Source organism: Schistocerca americana, chromosome 6 (assembly GCF_021461395.2).
Source record: "Schistocerca americana isolate TAMUIC-IGC-003095 chromosome 6, iqSchAmer2.1, whole genome shotgun sequence".
NCBI lineage: Eukaryota > Metazoa > Arthropoda > Insecta > Orthoptera > Acrididae > Schistocerca > Schistocerca americana.
The window spans coordinates 361,293,479-361,313,951 of NC_060124.1; the positions used below are offsets into that span (position 1 = coordinate 361,293,479).

General features: G+C 41.8%; 1 protein-coding gene across 1 annotated transcript in view; it reads left to right on the top strand.

Annotated features, from left to right (window-relative positions):
• LOC124619340 (protein unc-80 homolog) overlaps nucleotides 1-20,473 on the top strand; it is a 905,779-nt gene that overhangs the window by 627,329 nt on the left and 257,977 nt on the right. Inside the window, exons 46-47 of the mRNA XM_047145658.1 lie at nucleotides 3,276-3,471; nucleotides 10,425-10,643. Coding sequence (XP_047001614.1) covers nucleotides 3,276-3,471; nucleotides 10,425-10,643 — 415 coding nt within the window. The remainder of the gene's footprint in view (nucleotides 1-3,275; nucleotides 3,472-10,424; nucleotides 10,644-20,473) is intronic.

Here is a 20,473-nt window from a genome sequence, read left to right on the forward strand (position 1 = left end):
ATTATTTTTTGATCACATATTCCAGAAATTCCAGATGCTATTATTTATGGTCATGTGTTTCATCTCTTGAAGTTTCACCAGGCAGACCAATTGCAAGAATTTAAAGGAAGAGTCCCATGCTGTGGGGGAAAATGTGGTGGTGGTGGTTCACTGAGTTCCAGGACCGCCAGTCCATTCTGACCGTTTGTGACACTAATTTAGCGAACACTTTTTTAAATTTGTGCTGTTGCATTTTTCCAAGCAGAGAAAGTATGGAGCTGCTGTCTCTGTTGACTACATTTTCATACAGTCTTATTTCTGTTGCTTTCTTGATTGTAGAATCCACGAAATACCTAGTGTGACATAGCACCTGCGTGTCTTTGAAATTGAACATGTATGTCTTTATACTGCTGGACCCTGCTATACTCCACATGTTTGTTTAACTGAGGCTAGTGTTTCCTGTGTGTCCTACAGATCTATGTGAGGTTCAGCTTCATATTTGGCCAATGTATTGGCACTGCACTCACACATTATGCTGTGCATACCTGGTGTTCCTAGCTGTGAGATATGTTTTATGGACCCCAGCAAGTTGTTCATTATACATACAGAGTGGGAATATCTCTTCTTATTATGTTTGTCAAGGACCTTGGCAGATTCAAACCTCAAAATTTCAGTGTGCAGTAGCAACACCAGGCCCTTTTTTCACAGTCATCTGCTCTTCGAACACATTTTATTTACCTCTCTGAGTAGTTGTTACTAAGGATGTTTCAAGTCAGGAATGTAAATCAGAGGTCAAGTTCTCTTTGCCACAAACTGGTTAGGTTCTGAGCACTAGTGCAGGAAGTTGTGAGAAGCACTGCACTGAATGCTGGGAACTCCCAAACTTTACCGTAGTTGGAGGCCTGTGTATGTCTTTGTGGGGCACACAGGGTGTCTGAGCATTCTATCCAGTTTCTCATTCATTAAAATGTCCAAGAAAGGTAGGCAGCTCTTTTATTCTACTCTCATGATGAGCTTTGTGAAAAGTGTATACTGTTGAGGTGTCACAAGATCTCCAATAAGCTTTTGCCCCACGCAGCAACACATCAAAAGTGCCATCTACTTATTTGTAGAAGGACATTAGCTTGATCCAAGCATTTCCAAGTCCTGTTTCCACCAATTGGTTCATATACAAATTGGTGATTACTGAAACCAGGGGAGAGTCCATCTTCCTGTCTGTAGAACTTCTCACCCCATTGAAAGTAAGTGGTGGTGAACTTCTTGAAACAGTTCTGTTGTGGCTTCATCATAGTATTTCTCCAAAAGTTGTCGGAAGTCCTCTAGTGCGACTTACATGAAGACTAATGTGATATCAAAGCTCACCAGCAGATCACCATTGTTTAGGTGCTTACTGTATTTCAGGCCACTGACACACACTGCAGAGTCCTTGACATATTGGAAATAATGTCCCACCGGTGGCTTTAGCAGTTTTGCTAGACCCTTTGCCGTACCATAGGCTGCAAAATCAAAAGTATTCATCATCAGTTGTAATGACACTTCCTTTTCTATTTTTGTGAGACTGTAGAGATGCTCTGGGGTACTGTGTTTCAATGTTCTTCTCATCTAAGCCCATATTTTTGAAGAGTGATGTGGTTTCCTTGCCCCTGGCATTATTCCTGGTGCAGGTTCCTTCATCTCTTCATTGCATGCCATATATTGTAGTAACATTATGGTCTTCCACCAGTATTCTGTTGTTGGCAATATAGTAGCATTGCCATTGTCTACTATTAAGAAAATCAAGTCTTTTTCATTGTCCGGGTCATGTAATGTTCTTTGTTCTTCTAGGAGATGTTGATTTTTGTTTCTGTGGCTTGCTTGAGTGCATGGCAGGTCTTCCTTCCAACTTCTTCTTTTGTTGTTGAAGAGGCAACCTGGATTTCTTGTTTAATACCACTGATGATTTCCTATTTCAGCAGCATTTCAGAACCAGTGCAAAGTTGAGTTCCTTGGTGAATGAAGACGCAGTTGGCTCATCCAGATCTTTTCCATCAGGTTGATGATGGTCCTCTTGTCAAAGCGTGTCAGCTTTGTGTAAACGTGCCTCAGGTAGCCAATGAAACTTTCTGCCCTGCTCTTCATTCCCTTTTTGTTTGCAGAGCTCTCCTGATGCAATAAATAAATGTGTTTCCATCTGACCAATCCCATTTGTGGTCTGATGGTCTAAGAACACCTGGAAAGTACTGTATCAGGTGTGAGTGCAGCTGCCTAAACATCAGTCAGAAGCAACACAGCAGCTCTCAGAAAAGTGTAGAACATGCAAGGAATATTCATCTTGGCTGCTCTGACAAGTTGGCTATAAAGGAGGGCATCATCATCAAAGGATACATGTTCAATATCAAAGACACAATGGTTTTGTATTGCTAGGTGTTTCTAGAATTGTATATCAAGGAAGCAATACAAATAAGACTGGATGAAATCTTGTTAACAGTAAATTCCATCTCATTTCAGAGAGGGACAATGTAATGTCAAAAATTAGGAAGTTATGTTCCTTGATTAAAATGACAGCAATAGACAGAGCGGCATAATATCCCTGGGACTCAATGCACAGTCACTCCCACACCACCTTTACCTTCACCATCCAGGACTCTCGCATCTGAGCTGTCAGCATTGACCTGCATAATGCTATTCTAGGAGATAAAAGTCATAAATAAACAACAAACATGAATAAATAATAGCATCCAACAGGTGTCAGTCCCTTCCCACAAGAGAATTAAGAAACATGTTGAAACATGATACCAAAACAAACATATTACATTGCTATTTTCCCAAGAACAATTCATCATTGTTCAGTTAGTTAACAATTCTTCAAGCCACTCACATCCATATAAGTTCAATGTTTGCTTGTTGCACTTTTCATGTATTACATTTCTTCCAGCCATCTTTTATTGTGTGTGTGTTTGTGTGTGTGTGTGTGTGTGTGTGTGTGTGTGTGTGTGTGAAATGTTTTCAATAAAACCAAAAACTTGATTTTGTACATTTTCTGCAGCAGAAGTCAGTGTTATTCATAACTGAGAGCTTTTGAAACACTGGTTTCCTGGTTCCTCTGTTCTTAACTTTTGAGATATTGTAATTAAAAAGCAGAAATTGGGTTTTGTGAGACTGTTTAAGTACTTTTTAAATGAAATTCAATATTTCTTCTTCATTCTTGTGTTGTTTCTTTCAATTCGATGTCACCAAGTGTCTGGGCCTTTCAATATGATATTTACTGAAAGTCTCATACGTTATTTGATGCTATAAATTTGTTTACTTTATTCTAGGTATCTTCTTATAATGCCAACCATGTTGCAACTGTATGCCAACCACCAGATCAATAAACTAGTTACCACTACAGTTGAATATGCAGTCAAGCAATTCTACCTGATGAATCGTAAGCCATTTATTCTGCAGATGTTTGGCAGTGTATCAGCTATTCTGGATACTGATGAAGAAAAAGAATATGGTGACCCACACAAGGTAACATCTACTAACATGTTCCTCAGATAATTTTCTTGGAACATCACAGTAGCACAGTTTTTCAAAGAGTTCTTTGTGGAGTGAGGGAGTGGCCAAATATGTAAAAAACAGTATTGTGTTTAAGTCCATAGACATATCACAGCACTGCACTGAACAAGTATTTCAATGTTGTGCAGGGGCAGTGGAATTTAGTGAAACTAAACTTCTAATTGTTGTTGTTTATAGGTCCCCAAACTGTGACTTCAGAGAATTTATGCTCAAGCTGGAGAGGGTTTTTGTTTCAATTTATCAGAAGTACCAAAAATTAATTATATGTGGTGAATTCAATATTAATTTTGTATACTGTACTGTGCATTAACCGGGGGCCTATAAACAACGAAGAGGCTCTGCCCCTGCCACAGCCACAGTACTCCACAGCCCCATGATGTCTACTGCAGTCTGTCTTCAATAAATTCATTTAAATTTACATTTTCTTTTAAATTTCTTATGTTTTTGTCTGTGTACAAGTGCCTAAATGTATTTACACCACTTGTGTTGTAACCAGGAGGAAAATCTTATTGATAAGAAAAATATTCAGAACAGTAACACATACTGTATTGATAAGTTAAATACATTCAAATAACATTACTTCCTTCTCATTATCACTGCTTTCATTTGAGTTAGGTAATGGGCCAAAGTCAATGTTATTCTCCCTGGAAACAAGGCTTTCACAGTCTCTCTCTTTTCCAAGCACCAATCCCGACTTGTGGGGTCTGCTGGTTAATCGGATGTGGCATGCTAATTTTAAGGGATGACCAGATGCCCTTCCTGTTGCCACCCCCCCCCCCCTCCACCCCCCCCCCCCTCCGCCTTCCGTCCAGGGAGGTAGGAGTGTATCCCAACTGTCTGAGTCTAACGTAATCCACGGAATAGCGTGAACATGTTCAGATGTCTATGAGCCATGTAACTGAGGCATATCATGGGGACCAGCCTAGTATTCACCTAGCAGGATGTCGAAAACCGCATAAAAACCACATCCAGGCTGGTCAGCACACTGGCCCTCGTCGTTAATCCGCCGGGCGGATTCGATCCAGGGCCGGCGCGTCTACCTGAGTCCAGGAAGCAGCGTGTTAGCGCTCTCGGCTACACTGGTGGGTTGAGGCTCTTACAGTAGTGGTGATGAATAAAATATATCAGTAGTATTTTCTTCCCCTCTTTGGCATTAGTTATTAGTTGACAATGTTGTGTTGCATTTTGTTTTACCAGGTCAGATATCAATGCGTTTTGAGCAGAATAGGTTCCAATATTCCAAAAACACTCAAAAATACTTTCTCGTGCTTGCTCTGATATCCAATTAAAACACTTCTTTCTACCTCAGTAATCAGAATTACTGAATTCTTTTCCAGCAACAATTTTTCCTTTCTCTTTCCTTCAGCAAGCTGCACTCATTTATTTTTCTTTTCTGACATTTCTTCGGCTGGCCCTCTACAAACGCTTCGGCTTCATCGCCATCACTTTGAATTTCTCACCCTCTCAAATAAAGAAATTACCATAGGCAAATCTTGTAAAATTACATTAACATTCATGAGGTCATTGTGATTTCATAAAGGCATAGGCAATAGGCCTGAAGGTTTTATTAACTTTTTTGTTTACTTTTAGTTACTGTTATGGCTTCATAGACATCCAGATGTGCAACCTGCATTACACTCTAGACTGAATTGTTGATGGGACTAGTAGTGTGACTCCATTTTTAAGTTATGTGCACATTTAATTTCTACCTATATTACTCACTTTTGGTTCTTAATTTATACTTAATGTACGAAACTCTGATGCAATAAAAGCTTGAAAAAACTTTAAGTAGTTAAGAGTAATTAATAAAAAAATAAAAGAAGTAAACAGCTGTTCCTGGAGCACTGGATAGGTCTGAATCTGATGGTAAATATTCATTTTTGGATCCATTATCTGCCTAAATACTTGGCTCATCGATATTCCGTTTGTTACTGGAGTTCATGACAAAACACACTGGGCTGAAACTAACCAATTAAACAAATAAAATTCTGTGGTTTGAACAAAAATATAACAAACATACTCAGTGTATCAAGAAAACTGGATTATAGGTACATGTCTAGTGGTGTAACTCCCAATTACATCCCTTGTGTGCTGTCTGCTAACAGATGGAGCTGTTGACTGTAAAAACTTAGGCTGCTACTTGTACAGTTTTTCTAAGCAAGAACCTACCACTAACTAAACAAAAAGTAATAATAATAATCCACCAACAGCAGGGATATCTTCTTCGTATATTGATATCAGGTTTCGATGATTTTTGGTGGCTCAATACAGAGTAATTACATTTCATTTGAACTCTTACCCCCTTAATTTTTCCATCTGCTTTACATCAAAAATGTTTGCAAATCTATGCTACTACTAATATTTTGCACTATTTGTCTTATTTGGAAATAAACTTGTTCCATTCACTCATGTTATTCTATTATCTATTGCATTGAAGAGCCGAAGAAACTGGGGTACACATGCCTAATATCATGTAGGGTCCTCGCAAGCATGCAGAAGTGCCACAGCATGATGTGGCATGGACTCAGCTAATGTCTGAAGTAGAGCTGTAGGGAATTGACACCATGAATCCTCCAGGGCTGTCCATAAACCCGTAAGAGTATGATGGGGTGGAGCTGTCTTTTGAACAGCATGTTGTAAGGCATCCCAGATATGCTCAATAATTTTCATGTCTGTGGAGTTTGGTGGCCAGAGGAAGAGTTTAAACTCAAAAGAGGCTTACTGGAGCCACTCTGTAGCAATTCTGGACTTGTGGGGTGTTGCATTTTCTTGCTGGAATCGTCCAAGTCCATCAGAAAGCGCAATGGACATGAATGTATGCAGGTGATCAGACAAAATGCTTACATACATGTCACCTGTCATAGTTGTATCTAGACATATCAGGGGTCCCATATCACTCCAATTGCACATGCCCCACACCATTACATAGCCTCCAGGACATTGAACAGTCCCCTGCTGACATACAGGGTCTGTGGATTCATGAGGTTGTCTCTATACCCATACATGTCCATCCGCGCAGTAAAGTTTGAAACAAGACTCACCCAATGAGGCACATGTTTCCAGTTATCAACAGTCCAATGTCGGTGTTGACAGGCCTAGGTGATGGATAAAGCTTTGTGTCATGCAGTCATCAAGGGTATGTGAGCCCATATTGGTGATGTTTCATTGAATAGTTTGCACAGAGATGCTTGTTGGTGGCCCAGCATTGAAATTTCAGAACGGTTGCACATCTGTCACCTTGAATGATTCTCTTCAGTCATCATTGGTCCTGTCCTTGCAGGATCTTTTTCCGGCCACGGCGATGTTGGGGATTTCTGTTTTACCAGATTCCTGATATTCATGATACACTTGTGAAATGGTTGTATGGGAAAACCTCCACTTCTTTCTACCTTGGAGAAGCTGTGTCCCATCGCTCATGTGCCGACTATAACATCACGTTCACAGTTACTTAAATCTTTTAACCTGCCATTGTAGCAGCAGTAACTGATCTAACAACTGCACCATACACTTGTTGTCTTATATAGGTGTTGCCGACCACAGTGCCATATTCTGCCTGTGTACATATCTCTGTATTTGAATATGTATGCCTATAGCAGTTTCTTTGGTGCTTCAGTGGATTTATCATTTGTACATTGGATCATATACAGTGCTGGACATCAGAAATCTTGAACATAAGTTTTTATGATTTTTATTTACATTTAGTACTTCTATTTCATAAGTTTAAAGAAATTCATATATACAATTATATGTTGTCATTGTGGTCTTCAGTCTGAAGACTGGTTGGCTGCAGCTCTCCATACTACTCTATCCTGCGCAAACCTCTTCATCTCCGAGTAACTGCTGCAACCTAGATCCTTCTGAATCTGTTTAGTATATACATCTCTTTGTCTCCCTCTATGATTTTTACCTCCCACGCTTCCCTCTAATACTAAATTGGTGATCCCTTGATGCCTCGGAATGTGTCCTACCAACTGATCCCTTCTTCTAGTCAAATTGTGCCACAAATTTCTTTTTTCCCCAATTCTATTCAGTACCACCACATTAGTTACATTATCTAACCATCTAATCTTCAGCATTCTTCTGTAGCACCACATTTCGAAAGCTTCTATTATTTTCTTGTCGAAACTGTTTATCATCCGTGTTTCACTTCCATACAAACACTTTCAGAAAAAGACTTCCTGACAATTAAATCTACACTTGATGTTAAAAAATTTCACTTCTTCAGGAACGCTTTCCTTATCATACAGTTATAAAACTTATAATTTATAAATTGTGAATTGAAACATATATTAATATTATATGCTATCAAACTTCATTTATTGAATAAGCAGTGTGGTATTTGCCTCTTGACAACTCTTCACCTTCAAGATCTGCTGGATTCTGCATTAGGTTTATTTCTCTGGCATTATTAACTGTTCGTTAACAATGCACATCAGTATGGACAGGTTTACCATTGAAGGGTTGGCCAATATGGAGTTCTGTATGTGTTCAAAGAATACAATGAAAGAGTGACACAACTGCTGTATGCCGAGTTATTCTTCATAAACAATGACAAAGACCACATTTCAGTATGCAAGTGCCTACTCTGTTTTTATGATTGCTTATTACAGGCTTCTCCACAATTGGGAGGGAGTTCTTACAGAAACAAAGGTAACTGAGGTAACAAAATTTATATATCATAATTACATTATTAGTCTGTAATGAGCCACTGGAGACCACAGTACCTTATACCTAATTCCTCAGAAAATGTTTTTGAACACCCTGGTGTCTAAGTTCATCTTGACCATCAGAAAGATAGGAACAACAGGATTCCTAGTTAGGTGAGTGCAGAGTTGTCAATGAAAAATCAAGTAGGTGTAATCGTCATCTATATCCATACTCTGAAAACCACTGTGAAGTGCATGACAGATGGCAATTCCCATTGCACAACCCATTAAGGTTTCTTCCCGTTCCATTAACATATGAGTCATGGGAAGAATTACTGGTTCAGTGCCTCTTTCTGTGCTGTAATTAGTCCACTCTTGTCATTGCCTTCACTATGGTGGCGACATGTAGAAGACTGTAGCATATTCCTAGATTTCTCACTTAATACTGGTTCGTCTAGATACTTCATAACTAGCCTTCAGAGGATGATTGACATCTATCTTCAAGTATTTGCTGCTTCAGATTCAGATTTTCCGTGATGCTCTCTTATGATCAACCATTCTGACAATTTTGTCATCCTTCATTGTTGTTTTGCACCCAAAACACATTATCATGATCATAATAGTGTCCATTATCACCTGTTAGTCCCACACACGAGACAAATATGCTAGAATTGCTCATCTCAGTGTTTTGTTTACAATCTCCATTGTAGACTGATCACATTTTTCCAATATCCTACAAGTGAGCTAGTCTGCCACCTACTTTACCTATGAGTGAGCCTATGCAATCATTCAATTTTATATTCCCACAAATTTTTCCACCAAGTATTTGTATGAATTTACTAATTCCAGATTAAAGCAAGATACCACTCTTTTCACTCTTGGAATCTTATGTAGTTATGATTAGGTATTTCTTATGTTTTTTTCAAATATAAAGACAATATTATGAAAAGGATAGAATGCTGCTCACCATATAGAGGAGATGTTGAGTCACAGGCAGGTACAAAAACTAGGCCACAATACATATGAGCTTTCGGCCAAAAGACCTTCTTCTAAAGTAGAAAACACACACACAAGCACAACTCACAAACACACATGACCACTGTCTCTGTCTGTCATCCATGTGAACAGCTGCTCGAAACACATGCTGTGCCAAAGATGCAGGCAGATGGGGCAGTCTTACACTGTTTAGGTATTCACCTGGTCTTTCATGGGCCCTATGGTAGTAATCAAAGGCACTCTAACAGCTGTGGACTACTTGAGCATTATTGTGGATTACGTGAAACCCCTCATGCTTGATGCTTTCCTCAATGGCAGTGGCATCTTCCATGTTACAATGCAGCTTGTATCAGAGTGCTGAGCTCTGGTTTGATATGCCAGAGATGGCAGTCATGTCTGCGGAAGGTGTTCTTGCTTGTGTGAATGATTGTTTGTGTGTTTTCTTTTATGAAGAAGGCTTCGGCCAAAAGCTGTGTCATAACAGTCTTTCCATTGTACCTGTCCGCAACTCAACATGTCATCTTTATAGTGACTAGCAATCTGTCCTTCCCTTTTATTGTTGAATTGAATGTATGAAAACTCCTAAATGTCCAGATGGATAAAAACTGAGTTGGCACTAGCACATGGATAAGTTAACCAAAAAGCTCAGTTCTTCCTGCTTTGGACTTAGAAATCAATTTATCTCAGAAATATCTTTTCCTGATATCCTTTGTTAGTCTAATTGTTTTTCATTGAACTGTCCAGACAATATAGCACTCTGTTGTTTGTCTGAAATGATCATCTGTCATTATCAAATTATGGATCCACTACAGACTGGATGGAACACTACTTTAGATCTGATACCACATTTCGCAGACTAAGGGACAGGAATTGATGCATTGCCAACCATGAATCTTTCAATAAGAATAAAATGCGGGCTGAACTGCAAACTGAAGTTCTATGAGCAACATTATTAACAGTTGAGCTACTGAGTTACACCACAGTTTGCTGGAAAGTTTCTGTTTGCCAGCTCCCTTTGATTCCCCCTGCAATGCTAGTTCAGCAAGAAAACTATTAAGGCCCATTCAACTTTGGTATGAGCAATGGTCTAGTTTACTCAGGTGCCTGAAGGAGACATTAGAGAATGAGATACATGATGGATTCCATTTATTCCCTGTTATATTTCAAATGTTGTTTAAATGTTGTGTGATGCACTATCCTTTTTTTTCCTATCACTGATTTGACATGTTATTTTAAGTACTATTTTTTTGCCTCTACTAACAGGTTCCATCAAGCTGCCTCTTCAATCTTCTTCTTAGTTTGGAAACTCCATCACCAGATCCACTAAGTATTGCAGAGCTTGTGAAAGAGGAGCAACCCTTAAAAGCTATTGACTTCTGCTACCATGATGAAAATGAAATGGTCACAGTTTTGGACTGCATTTCTTTGTGTGTGATGGTAATAGCATATGCTGCAGACTCCGTTCGTGGCCATCAGATGCTTGTAAGTTCTTAAAATTAAGTCCAAAACCTTAAGTTATTCTTCATATCCTTAAATTACCAGGCGTCTCAATGTCTGAGTAGTAAGAAAACGTTTTGCATTTGGTGCTATAGTCCATCATTAAGTTTGTGTGACGTAACATCAAATGAAGTGCCATTTGAGCCATTTTTCAACTGTTTTAGCACTGTAGTCAATAGGATCAAACTAAATGACATTCTATAGTACATGTCATGTCAGATTTAAATGCTGAACGTATGCTATATTAAAATAGACATTTCAGTAAACTGAATTTTTAAGCGTATTGCATGAAAATCGTAATCTTTCCTCTGTGTTGCTAGAATGTCTAGTGTTGTGCTGAGGAATTGGGATATTGCTACCATAATTTTAAGATGATATTGCAGAAGTAACATCATACCGTTGTTTATCAATTTATTGTGAAATAATTTGTCCTGCCAAAACTAAGGCAGTTCATGCAAATTTATGTTTGGTATAGTATCAAAAATTTTGTCCAGTATCTTATGCAACATGCTTTATACTGTCAAATTTTGTTGAGAGGGTCCCGTTGGTTGCAAGGACAAGATCAGACATTGTTGAAGAAGACTGCATCACAAGAAGTAGGTCAAACATAATACATTGTTAAGCAATGTGCCAACTTCAGTTCAGAGATGATAGAAGGTGAGAAATTAGTAGTAAAAATAGCTAAAAGAGGAAGTGAAATGAAAAATTGAAGGAATAATACAGTTAAGGACCCAGAGTTAATGGGAAGAGGAAGGGGGCAGGTAAAGATAAAAAAGTAATTTAGTAAATAATGAAATGAACCCACTGTAAAACCTGCCCCATACACCCACACACAGACCCTTACTCCAGCTCCAGCAATGGTAAATCAAACAACACCAAAGATGAAGCAGCATGTGAAACCCAACATGTTCCTTACCAACACTATGAGTTAACTGGATGTTTTTTTACGTGGGAATAACCTCCACTAAATTGTATATGTATACGAAATAGACACAAAAGAACTGTCCACTTGGGACACACCTAGTATCTAATTGTTCAGCAAGCTCTACATGACTCATAGGACCTGAATGCCAGCTACATCACAGTAACCATTTGGATCCTCCCATTTAATACTAACTTCAGAAACAGAAACTTGTTTTCCACCAATCTTCATAACACATCATCTTCCTGGTCTTAACTTCCATTAACAGCACCTCACTCACCTCTCTCCTTTTTCCAAAGTAGAATGTCATTTATGATTTACCCTTGCTCCTTCTCTCTCTCTCTCTCTCTCTCTCTCTCTCTCTCTCTCTCTCTCTTCCTGTCATAATTACAATATTTAATATGCTTTTCATTTCCAGTTATCTTTAAACCCTTTTTACTTCTCTCTCTGTACCTTATATCATCTCTGAACTGAAGCTGGCTGGCATCATGCTTATAAATGTACTATCTTTGACAAGCTAGTCTTTCTGATACCCACCCTTCATCTTTGTCTCCTCTTGCCCTCACAACAGGTGGATCCCACTCACAGTGTTGTCTGCATGAGTGGCTCATCTCTTCTGACCATCCCCAATATAACCTTCTTTTCTCCATGAGGAATTCTAAAAGCTAGGAATAGTTATTTTTATTTTCAACTTTTAAATGTTTCTGGTGGTAGTACTTGGAATTTTGCTTTATGGAAGTAAGCCAGACACTTTCCATGGATGTTAATTTATCAGTTTTCTCAACTAAGTTTTCCTGCTGATACTACAAATAGTTTGATATTTGTTTCATTATGGCATATCTCATTACTGTGATGTTAACTGATATTAAGGGTCTTTGGCAGTAGGTAGTCACCCTCACTCCCATGTTTATGTAAGTTTCATTTGTCACTGTGTTTCATAAATTTTATTGAGTTTCAGACTAGGAAAGGTATGGCAGTATGGCTTTGTGGGACAAAAAGTATGTTAACTACAAACCTAGTGATAACATGTGGTGGGGACATTACCTCACATGACCTAGTCAACTGTCACTCCTATGAAAGAACATGTTCACTTACCCATAATCACTGTCTCAACTCCTCTTCTCATTCTGAATTTAATATTGATCAGAACCATCTGACTTTCCTGCGCTATCTTTCCATGCTGCCAGTCTGCCTTTAATTCATTTTCCAGGTGCTTAATTTTGGCCAATGATGAGACTTAGCTCCTACCTTTCACATTGCACTTGGCATCTTGGAACATACAGGAATGTACTTGACCTTTTATCAGTTCTCTTGTACAACCTTCCTGATATAAACAGAAGAATATGGTTTGAAAGTTATTACATTAATGCAGACCCATAATTTCATCCCTGAGATCTTCTGTTATTTCACCACTACAACTTATTTGTAGCTAACTTTGATCCAGGTCCCTACACTGTTAATTTGTTTACCACGGTACCAGTTATTTCATCAGAAAGTATATAGCAAAGAAAATCAAAATGCCACTTCTCTCACTGTCAGACAGATACTGAATGAAGGAATTTTTCCAGATTGTGTTAAATGGTCAGTGAATAATATTTATGAAGCTTATGGAAATAGTTTATGTATGTATGGAGCAGTTAGTGATTTGAGCAAAGCACTTGACTCAATGTCACACAACATAATGATAAAAAATTAGAAAATTATGACATTGGAGATAGATAACTCCATTTACTCAAATCTTATTTAAGCACTATGCTACGGCTTGTATATGCAGGTAAGAAGAGGTCAGCTACCAATGTGTAGAGAGATGATTCAATTTAGAAAAGCAACTGAATATTAACTCCTAATTCATAACTTAAACAGTTTAAGCAGCACAACCCAGGAAATTTCTTGTGAGGCACAACGTAGCTAGCAGATATCATCATAGCTCAGCCAGTTTGCAGGAAATAGTTATAAGTTATATATACACATTCCTCATGAATCAGTCTATCTATTGGTGAAAACCATATTAAAATCACTACAATGGTGCCTGAGATTAGTCTTCACCTACAGACAGAAAAATGCAAGAGAGGAATTTAATTCATCATAGTTAAGTCAATTTGCACAAAATATATATAAATTATATACACAAATCTTCCTTGTGAGTCAGTCTATCTGTTAGTGAAAACTGTGTCAAAGCTTCTACAGTAGTTGCAGAGATTAGCCTTCACATACAGACAGAAGAAGCATTGGGGCACTTTAATTTATATGTAGAGAGTCATGCAGAAATAACATTATATATCTTGCTATGACGACTGTGCCTAACCTGTTGAATAGTGTCATATGTGGGTGGGCAAATAACGGAAACTGATTAATAATAGCTGCTTGAATAACTTAAAAATTTGATTGGAAAGAATAGTTGTAGGAAATTGGAAGGTAATTTTTAAATCTGTACACATATCCTGGGTGAACTTTAACTGATACCCATATCAACAGACCTTCAGTATCAATAAATTCAAGGTCAGTATTCATAATTTGCATTATGTACTGCTACACATTAATTCCATTGTGCGTAGTCCTGATTATAACAATGCCAATGCAAGATTGCTCCTCCACTGCTCATGCAAATTCCTCATGTCTGCTCCGACCCTCCCGATGCTGGATCTCGGTGGTGGGTGAAATGATGAACAGACTTTTATGTACAGTTGAGATACACACTTTTTAACAATGCTGGTACAACTGGTCCAAGGATATGTCTGCACGCTACCTGCAGTAGCCACCAGAAAGATCGCGGGAGGCGCACATCGGCATGGCGCGTCACGGACAGTAGTTGCCATAAGTAAAGTCCCGTCCACCAGAGGGCACGTGAGAATTCGGCCGCACCCTCTGCCGGCGGAACAACAACAACTCGGGCAGCACGGGCCGTGTCCAGTCAGTTTCACATCTGGCATGCCTAGCAGACAGTTCCCGGTCTACACTATGTGAAATGCGACGGACAACGTGAATCATGTTAACACACAATTGGCGACGTGTAGGATCATTCTTTCGCGTGTTGTGTCATTGTTATGGTTTCGCAGCTTATCCACAGCATGGAGCTCATGCAACTATGAAACAGGCGCTTCCGGCGTTGCTCTCCCCACAGTCTGCTCCAGCGCCGTTCCCTCCTCCCTTTCCCCCGTATGACGAAACGGCAGAGGATTGGGATGCATATGAACATCGCCTTCAGCAGCATTTCCAGGCATTTCATGTTGCCGATGCGGAGGTATGTTGTGCTCCTTTCTTATCTTGGATATCTCCCTCACTGTATCAAGTTTTGTGGCAGCTAGCGCCGTTGCAGGAACCCTCGTCCTTGTCTGTTGACGCATTGTGTTCATTGCTGTCTTCATATTATCGCAGCTGCACGCATTTTGTGGCGGCTAGGGTCGAGTTCTATCAATGCAAGAAACAGCCACATCAGTCTTACCGGGCCTGGGCCACTACCCTGCATGGTCTTAGTTGCAAGTGTCATTTTGTCACGGAGCAGTCGTCAGAGTCGTATGCCCACGTTATGGTGCGAGACGTCATTGTTCGTTCGGCCCTTTATAGGGAGGTCCAGCAATGGGCCCTGCAGTTAGAAGACCCTTCCCTCGAGGAAGTCCTGTCCATTGCTCAATCGTATGAAGTCTCTCATGCCGCAGGTCAACAGTTGGAAGCGTCGTGTGACGTTGCGGCGGTTCAGGGCGGCGCGGCCGCATCCAATGCGACCAGGGTGGACGATGTGCGAGCGGTACAATCCGGCCGTTATGGCTGCTCCCGCTCGGCGCGTACACAGAGTTCCGGCTGCTGGCCCCTGTTACCGTCCTGTGGGTCGTGCTGTATACATCATGATTGGTCAGAGTGCCCCCAGCGTTGGGCCGTTTGTCACAAATGTAATAAAAAAGGACGCATTGCTAAAGTTTGCCGCTCAGCCTCTAAAAAATCAAAGGAAGCAGCTACAGAGGACATGGACGTTGACATTCAGGAAGTTTCATCGAGCTAGGCTCCAGACGCATCGGCACACAAACTTTTTATCGAGGTGTCGGTTTGGTCGCGCCGACTACAACTGCAAGTAGATACAGGTGCGGCAATTTCCTTGTTGAATGCACAAACTTACTCCGACCTTGGGTCACCACCGCCTCCATGGTAATGGTAAACAGTTCATACCCCTACTTGATCAATTCACTACCGACGTTACTTACAAACCAGTCACTCGGCCTCTTACTTTTATTGTTGTCAGTGATGCGAGCTCCGCTAACCTTTTCGGATTGGATGCCTTTCAAGCTTTCGGTTTTTCTATTGCAGACACCATACAGTTGGTCTCCGAAGACTTTCCCTATCAATCATTGGAATCTTTGACCTCTGACTTTAAGGATATCTTTGAGGAGAGCCTGGGGCGTGTTTCAGACTTTGAAGCTCACTTAATGTTGAAGGCATCGGCTCGCGCTCATTTTCTACGCGCCAGGAAGATCCCCTTGGCCCTCTGCCCCCAGGTAAAAGCAGAGCTAGACCGGCTGACAGCCCTCGGGGTCGTTCTTCCTATTTCTTCTAGTGAGTGGGCTTCGCCCCTCGTTATTGTCAGGAAACCCTCGGAAAATTACGCCTTTGTGGCGATTTCAAGGCCACCATTAACTCCCAATTGGTGGTGGACACCTATCCCTTGCCTCGTTCTGATGAATTGTTCTCCGATGTGGCGGGAGGCCAATATTTTTCGAAAATCGATTATTCGGAGTCTTATCATCAGATACCACTTGATGAGGACTCCAAACGACTGGTGGTCGTCAACACCCCGTTTGGCCTTTACCAATATCAGCGGCTGGCTTTCAGAATATCCAGTGTCCTGGCAATATTTCAGCATTGTCTTGAGCACGTCATGTCGACAATCCCTCATTGTATTAATTACCTGGACGACATAATTGTCGCAGCACGAAGGAACACTTGCACAACCTTCAAACCCTCTTTCTCAAATTCATCCATGGGCCTGCATTGCAACCTGCATAAGTTGAACTTCTTCCAACCGTCCATTGAGTATGTGAGCTACACCATCTCTCGGCACGGCGTCCAGCCGCTAGGAAGTTTGGGCCAAGGTATCGTCGACCTTCTGCGGCCAACTTCGCTGAAGGAGTCACAAGCTTTTTTAGGCAAGATTGCCTATTGCCACCGGTTCATTCCCAGGGCTTCCACCATAGCCTGCCCTCTGTACTGCCTTCTGCGCAAGGGTGTTCCTTTTGCTTCGTCACCTGGATGCGAGTGAGCGTTCACCTCGTTGAAGGGCCTCCTCACGTCATCGCCTTGTTTGGCTACTTTTGACCCCAATAAGCCATTTGTCCTGGCTACAGATGCTTCGCAGTATGGGGTGTGGGCGGTCCTGGCCCATCGCAACGCAGATGGCTCCGAGAAGCCACTGGCATTTGCGTCTAAAACTCTTAGTCCCACGCAGCCCCATTACTCCCAGGTGGAAAAAGAGGCTTTGGCCATTGTCTACGCTGTTACCAAGTTTCACCCTTTCTTATATGGCACAAAGTTTCAGTTAATCACTGACCATAAGCCATTAATATCATTATTTGGCCCCACCTCTCAGATTCCGAATAGGGCTGCCCACAGACTTCAGTGCTGGGCCTTGTTCCTCTCTAAGTACCATTATGTCATTGATTTCCGCCCTACCAGACAGCATGCCAACACCGACGCTCTTTCCCGTCTTCGGGTGGGCCTGGATCCTAAGTTAGATTGGGAGATTATGTGTTTTCATTTGGATGGGGCGTCCCGCCAAGCAGTTGATGGCTTCCCGATCACTAGTTCTAGAGTTGCCAGGGAAATGGCAGCTGTCCCAGTTCTCCAGCAAGTAGTTCACCTCGTTCAGCAGGGGTGGTCATACCGACCTCCAGGCCGTGCCTCGGACCCTCTTCGTAATTATTTTGTTCTACGAGACCACCACTCAGTCTTCGAAGGAGTTCTCCTTCTGGCTACCGATGATACAGCTCCTCGTGTGGTTGTTCGTGCAAGTCTGCGAAGGTTCCCAGTGTGCGAGCCAACAGGCATCTCCCAGGTCAGCGTTCTCTTCATGGCCGCCTGCAACCCAGGCATGGGAACGTGTTCACAATGATTTTGCAGGCCCGTTTATCAATGGCTTTTGGCTCATTGTCATTGATGCTTATTCCCGATTCCCCTATGTGGTTCGCTGCTCCTCAACCACTTCAGAAGTTGCAATCCAGGCACTCGCAAAAATCTTTTTCTGTGGAAGGTCTGCCAATCACCCTGGTATCGGACAATGCACCTCAGTTTATTTCGCAGATCTTCCATGATTTTTGTAGGCGCTTCAGTATTCGGCACGTTTGTTCTCCCCCCTTTCATCCACAATCAAATAGGGAAGCCGAGCGCATGGTGTGCACATTTAAGACGCAGATGAAAAAGTATGTGCATGAATTTCCTGCGGAGGAGGCATTGACGTTTTTCCTGATGGCATACCGGACCACAACGATAGGAAAACGCAGCCCCACAGAGCTCCTCCACGGGCGCCAACCTAGGACTCTGCTGCACCTCCTCCAGCCTGGTCCTCACCAGTCTTCGCAAAACGGGGAACCCGGCTTTCCACGGGATATGTCGGTCTGGGCACGTGGGTTTAGTCGCAATCCACATTGGATACCGGCAGTGGTCCTGCGCTGCAATGGCCGCCGGCTCTATACCTTGCAGGCGGGGGACCGGGAGGTATGTCGTCACCAAAATCAGCTATGTCCACGTTTGGGCACCCACCCTCTGACCCCTCAGGCACCGGCTTCCCCATTGCTGGCACCCGTGTTGTTTTCTCAGGGGGCCCTACCGCCCCTCCCACCTGTGACACCACCACACTGCGATGCGATGGTTCTCAGCCTTGGAGGCCTCCCGTAGCTCCAGCACCGGCATCGCCATCGCTAGAGATTCCCTGGATGAGCCGGCCCTCTCGCAGGTCTGGTTTCTCTGGAGGCTGGTTCACATGTGGTCATGCCTTCCCCATCGTCCCCGCCACTGGGTCTTGCCCCTCCCGAGGTAGAACGGGATCCGGAGTTCGACAGCTTGTTACCCATTCTGTCCCGGGCTCCGGTGGTGAGACGACAGGGGCCTCTTCGCGTTGGTCAATTCCAACTATATTCAAAGGTTCCGGCTCGAGGGTTGGCAGATCCCACTGACTCCAGCATTCCAATGGACGTGGAGGTCATCGCCACTGCACGATGCTCCACCTTCCGACACAGTGGTTCACAGTGGCTTCACCCCCCGAAGGAGGAGGAGTGCAGTAGCTACCAGAAAGATCGCGGGAGGTGCACATCGGCACGGTGCGTCACAGACAGTAGTTGCTGCAAGTAAAGTCCTGTCCACCGGAGGGCACGCGAGAATTTGGCTGCGCCCTCTGCTGGTGGAACAACAACAACTCAGGCAGCACGGGTCGTGCCCAGTCAGTTTCACATCGGGCATGCCTAGCAGACAGTTCCCGGTCTACACTATGTGAAGTGCAACAGACAATGTGAATCATGTTAATACACTACCACTTATAGAAACAAACAGGTGAAGATACATTAAATTAATAAACTGGAGAGCGTATGTCTTCTTTTTTTGGATGCAGATGTATCAAAACATTATCTTTGCCACAAACAACTCATTAATTTACCTTAGCAGGGTGTATATGACCTGGGAGATCCAGAAAAAACCCTGGAATTTTTTCATTCGGGAGAAAACTGGGAAAACCCCAGAAATTTTCTAGAATTCTGGGAATTTTTTATTGTTTTAGTTTTCAGTTAAATTTTTGCAACTTAAACTGGTAATAACCAATATCCTAACAAAGGATGCTACTGTATCTTGCTGCTGCAGAATAATACAGGAGCAATAAAACATGAGTGAGAGAAAAAAAAAGAAAAAAAAAACGAAAATAAAACTTCATTTGCAAACGAAATGTGCCATATATGGGGTGTTCAAAAATTCTCTCCACAGTGCCGTATGATTGTTTGCCTGCCTGGGTTTATCAACGAAACAATAAATGCACAATGATACTGCAGTGATATTCTGTACCCATTCATAGGAGAACTTGTGTTAAGTGAAATACTGAACGGTTAGTTTCAACAAGATTGTGCAACCGCTCATACAGTTCACATTTCAGTGTCATTGCTTGCTGATGTTTTTGGTGATTGCATAATTTCACAGGGACTTTGGTTTCCATGATCACCTGACCTAACACCACTTGACTTTTTCTTCTGGGGTGCAGTGAAAGCAACTGTCTATAAAAACCATCCAAAATCCATCGATGAATTGAAAACTGCAATATCCACTTTCACTGCTTATGTTACAGAAGAATGTTACAGCTTGTGTTTGGAAACATGATTAGACGAATTGAATTGTGTATTCAACAACAGGGGGAACACTTTCACCATTTAATGTGAAAATTTGTAAGTAAAAATGAATATTCAATAAATTAATAACTTGTATTTCACTGAGTTTCATTACGGTATATTCACTGCGACATACGCCTGGCTAACAATCATACTGCACAGCGGAGAGACTTTTTGAACACCCCGTACAATAAAAAAACACAGTGCTCCTACAAGCATCTGCCAACAGCGAATTGTGCCAAAGGCCTTAGGAAGTCTATGCAATGCTTCATAACAACAAATTGCCTCCAATGAGCATGACGTTACAACTGCTTACAGTAGATTCGTTTGAGCAGTTGCAAGCAAGCTCATGTGCATGCGCTGTAGAGTTGCATATGAGTAATATCTTCCCCTGCTTTTGGCTACAGAAGTGTGGCAGTTAGCTGTATAAGCAATAGCAGCAAGCAGCCAGGTGCTACTGGTGTGCCTAAGCTGCCAGATTCACGTATGGGCAACAGGCCAGATCAAGGGGGCAGTGGGCAAACCAGGGATCTGGCCCGGGCGGC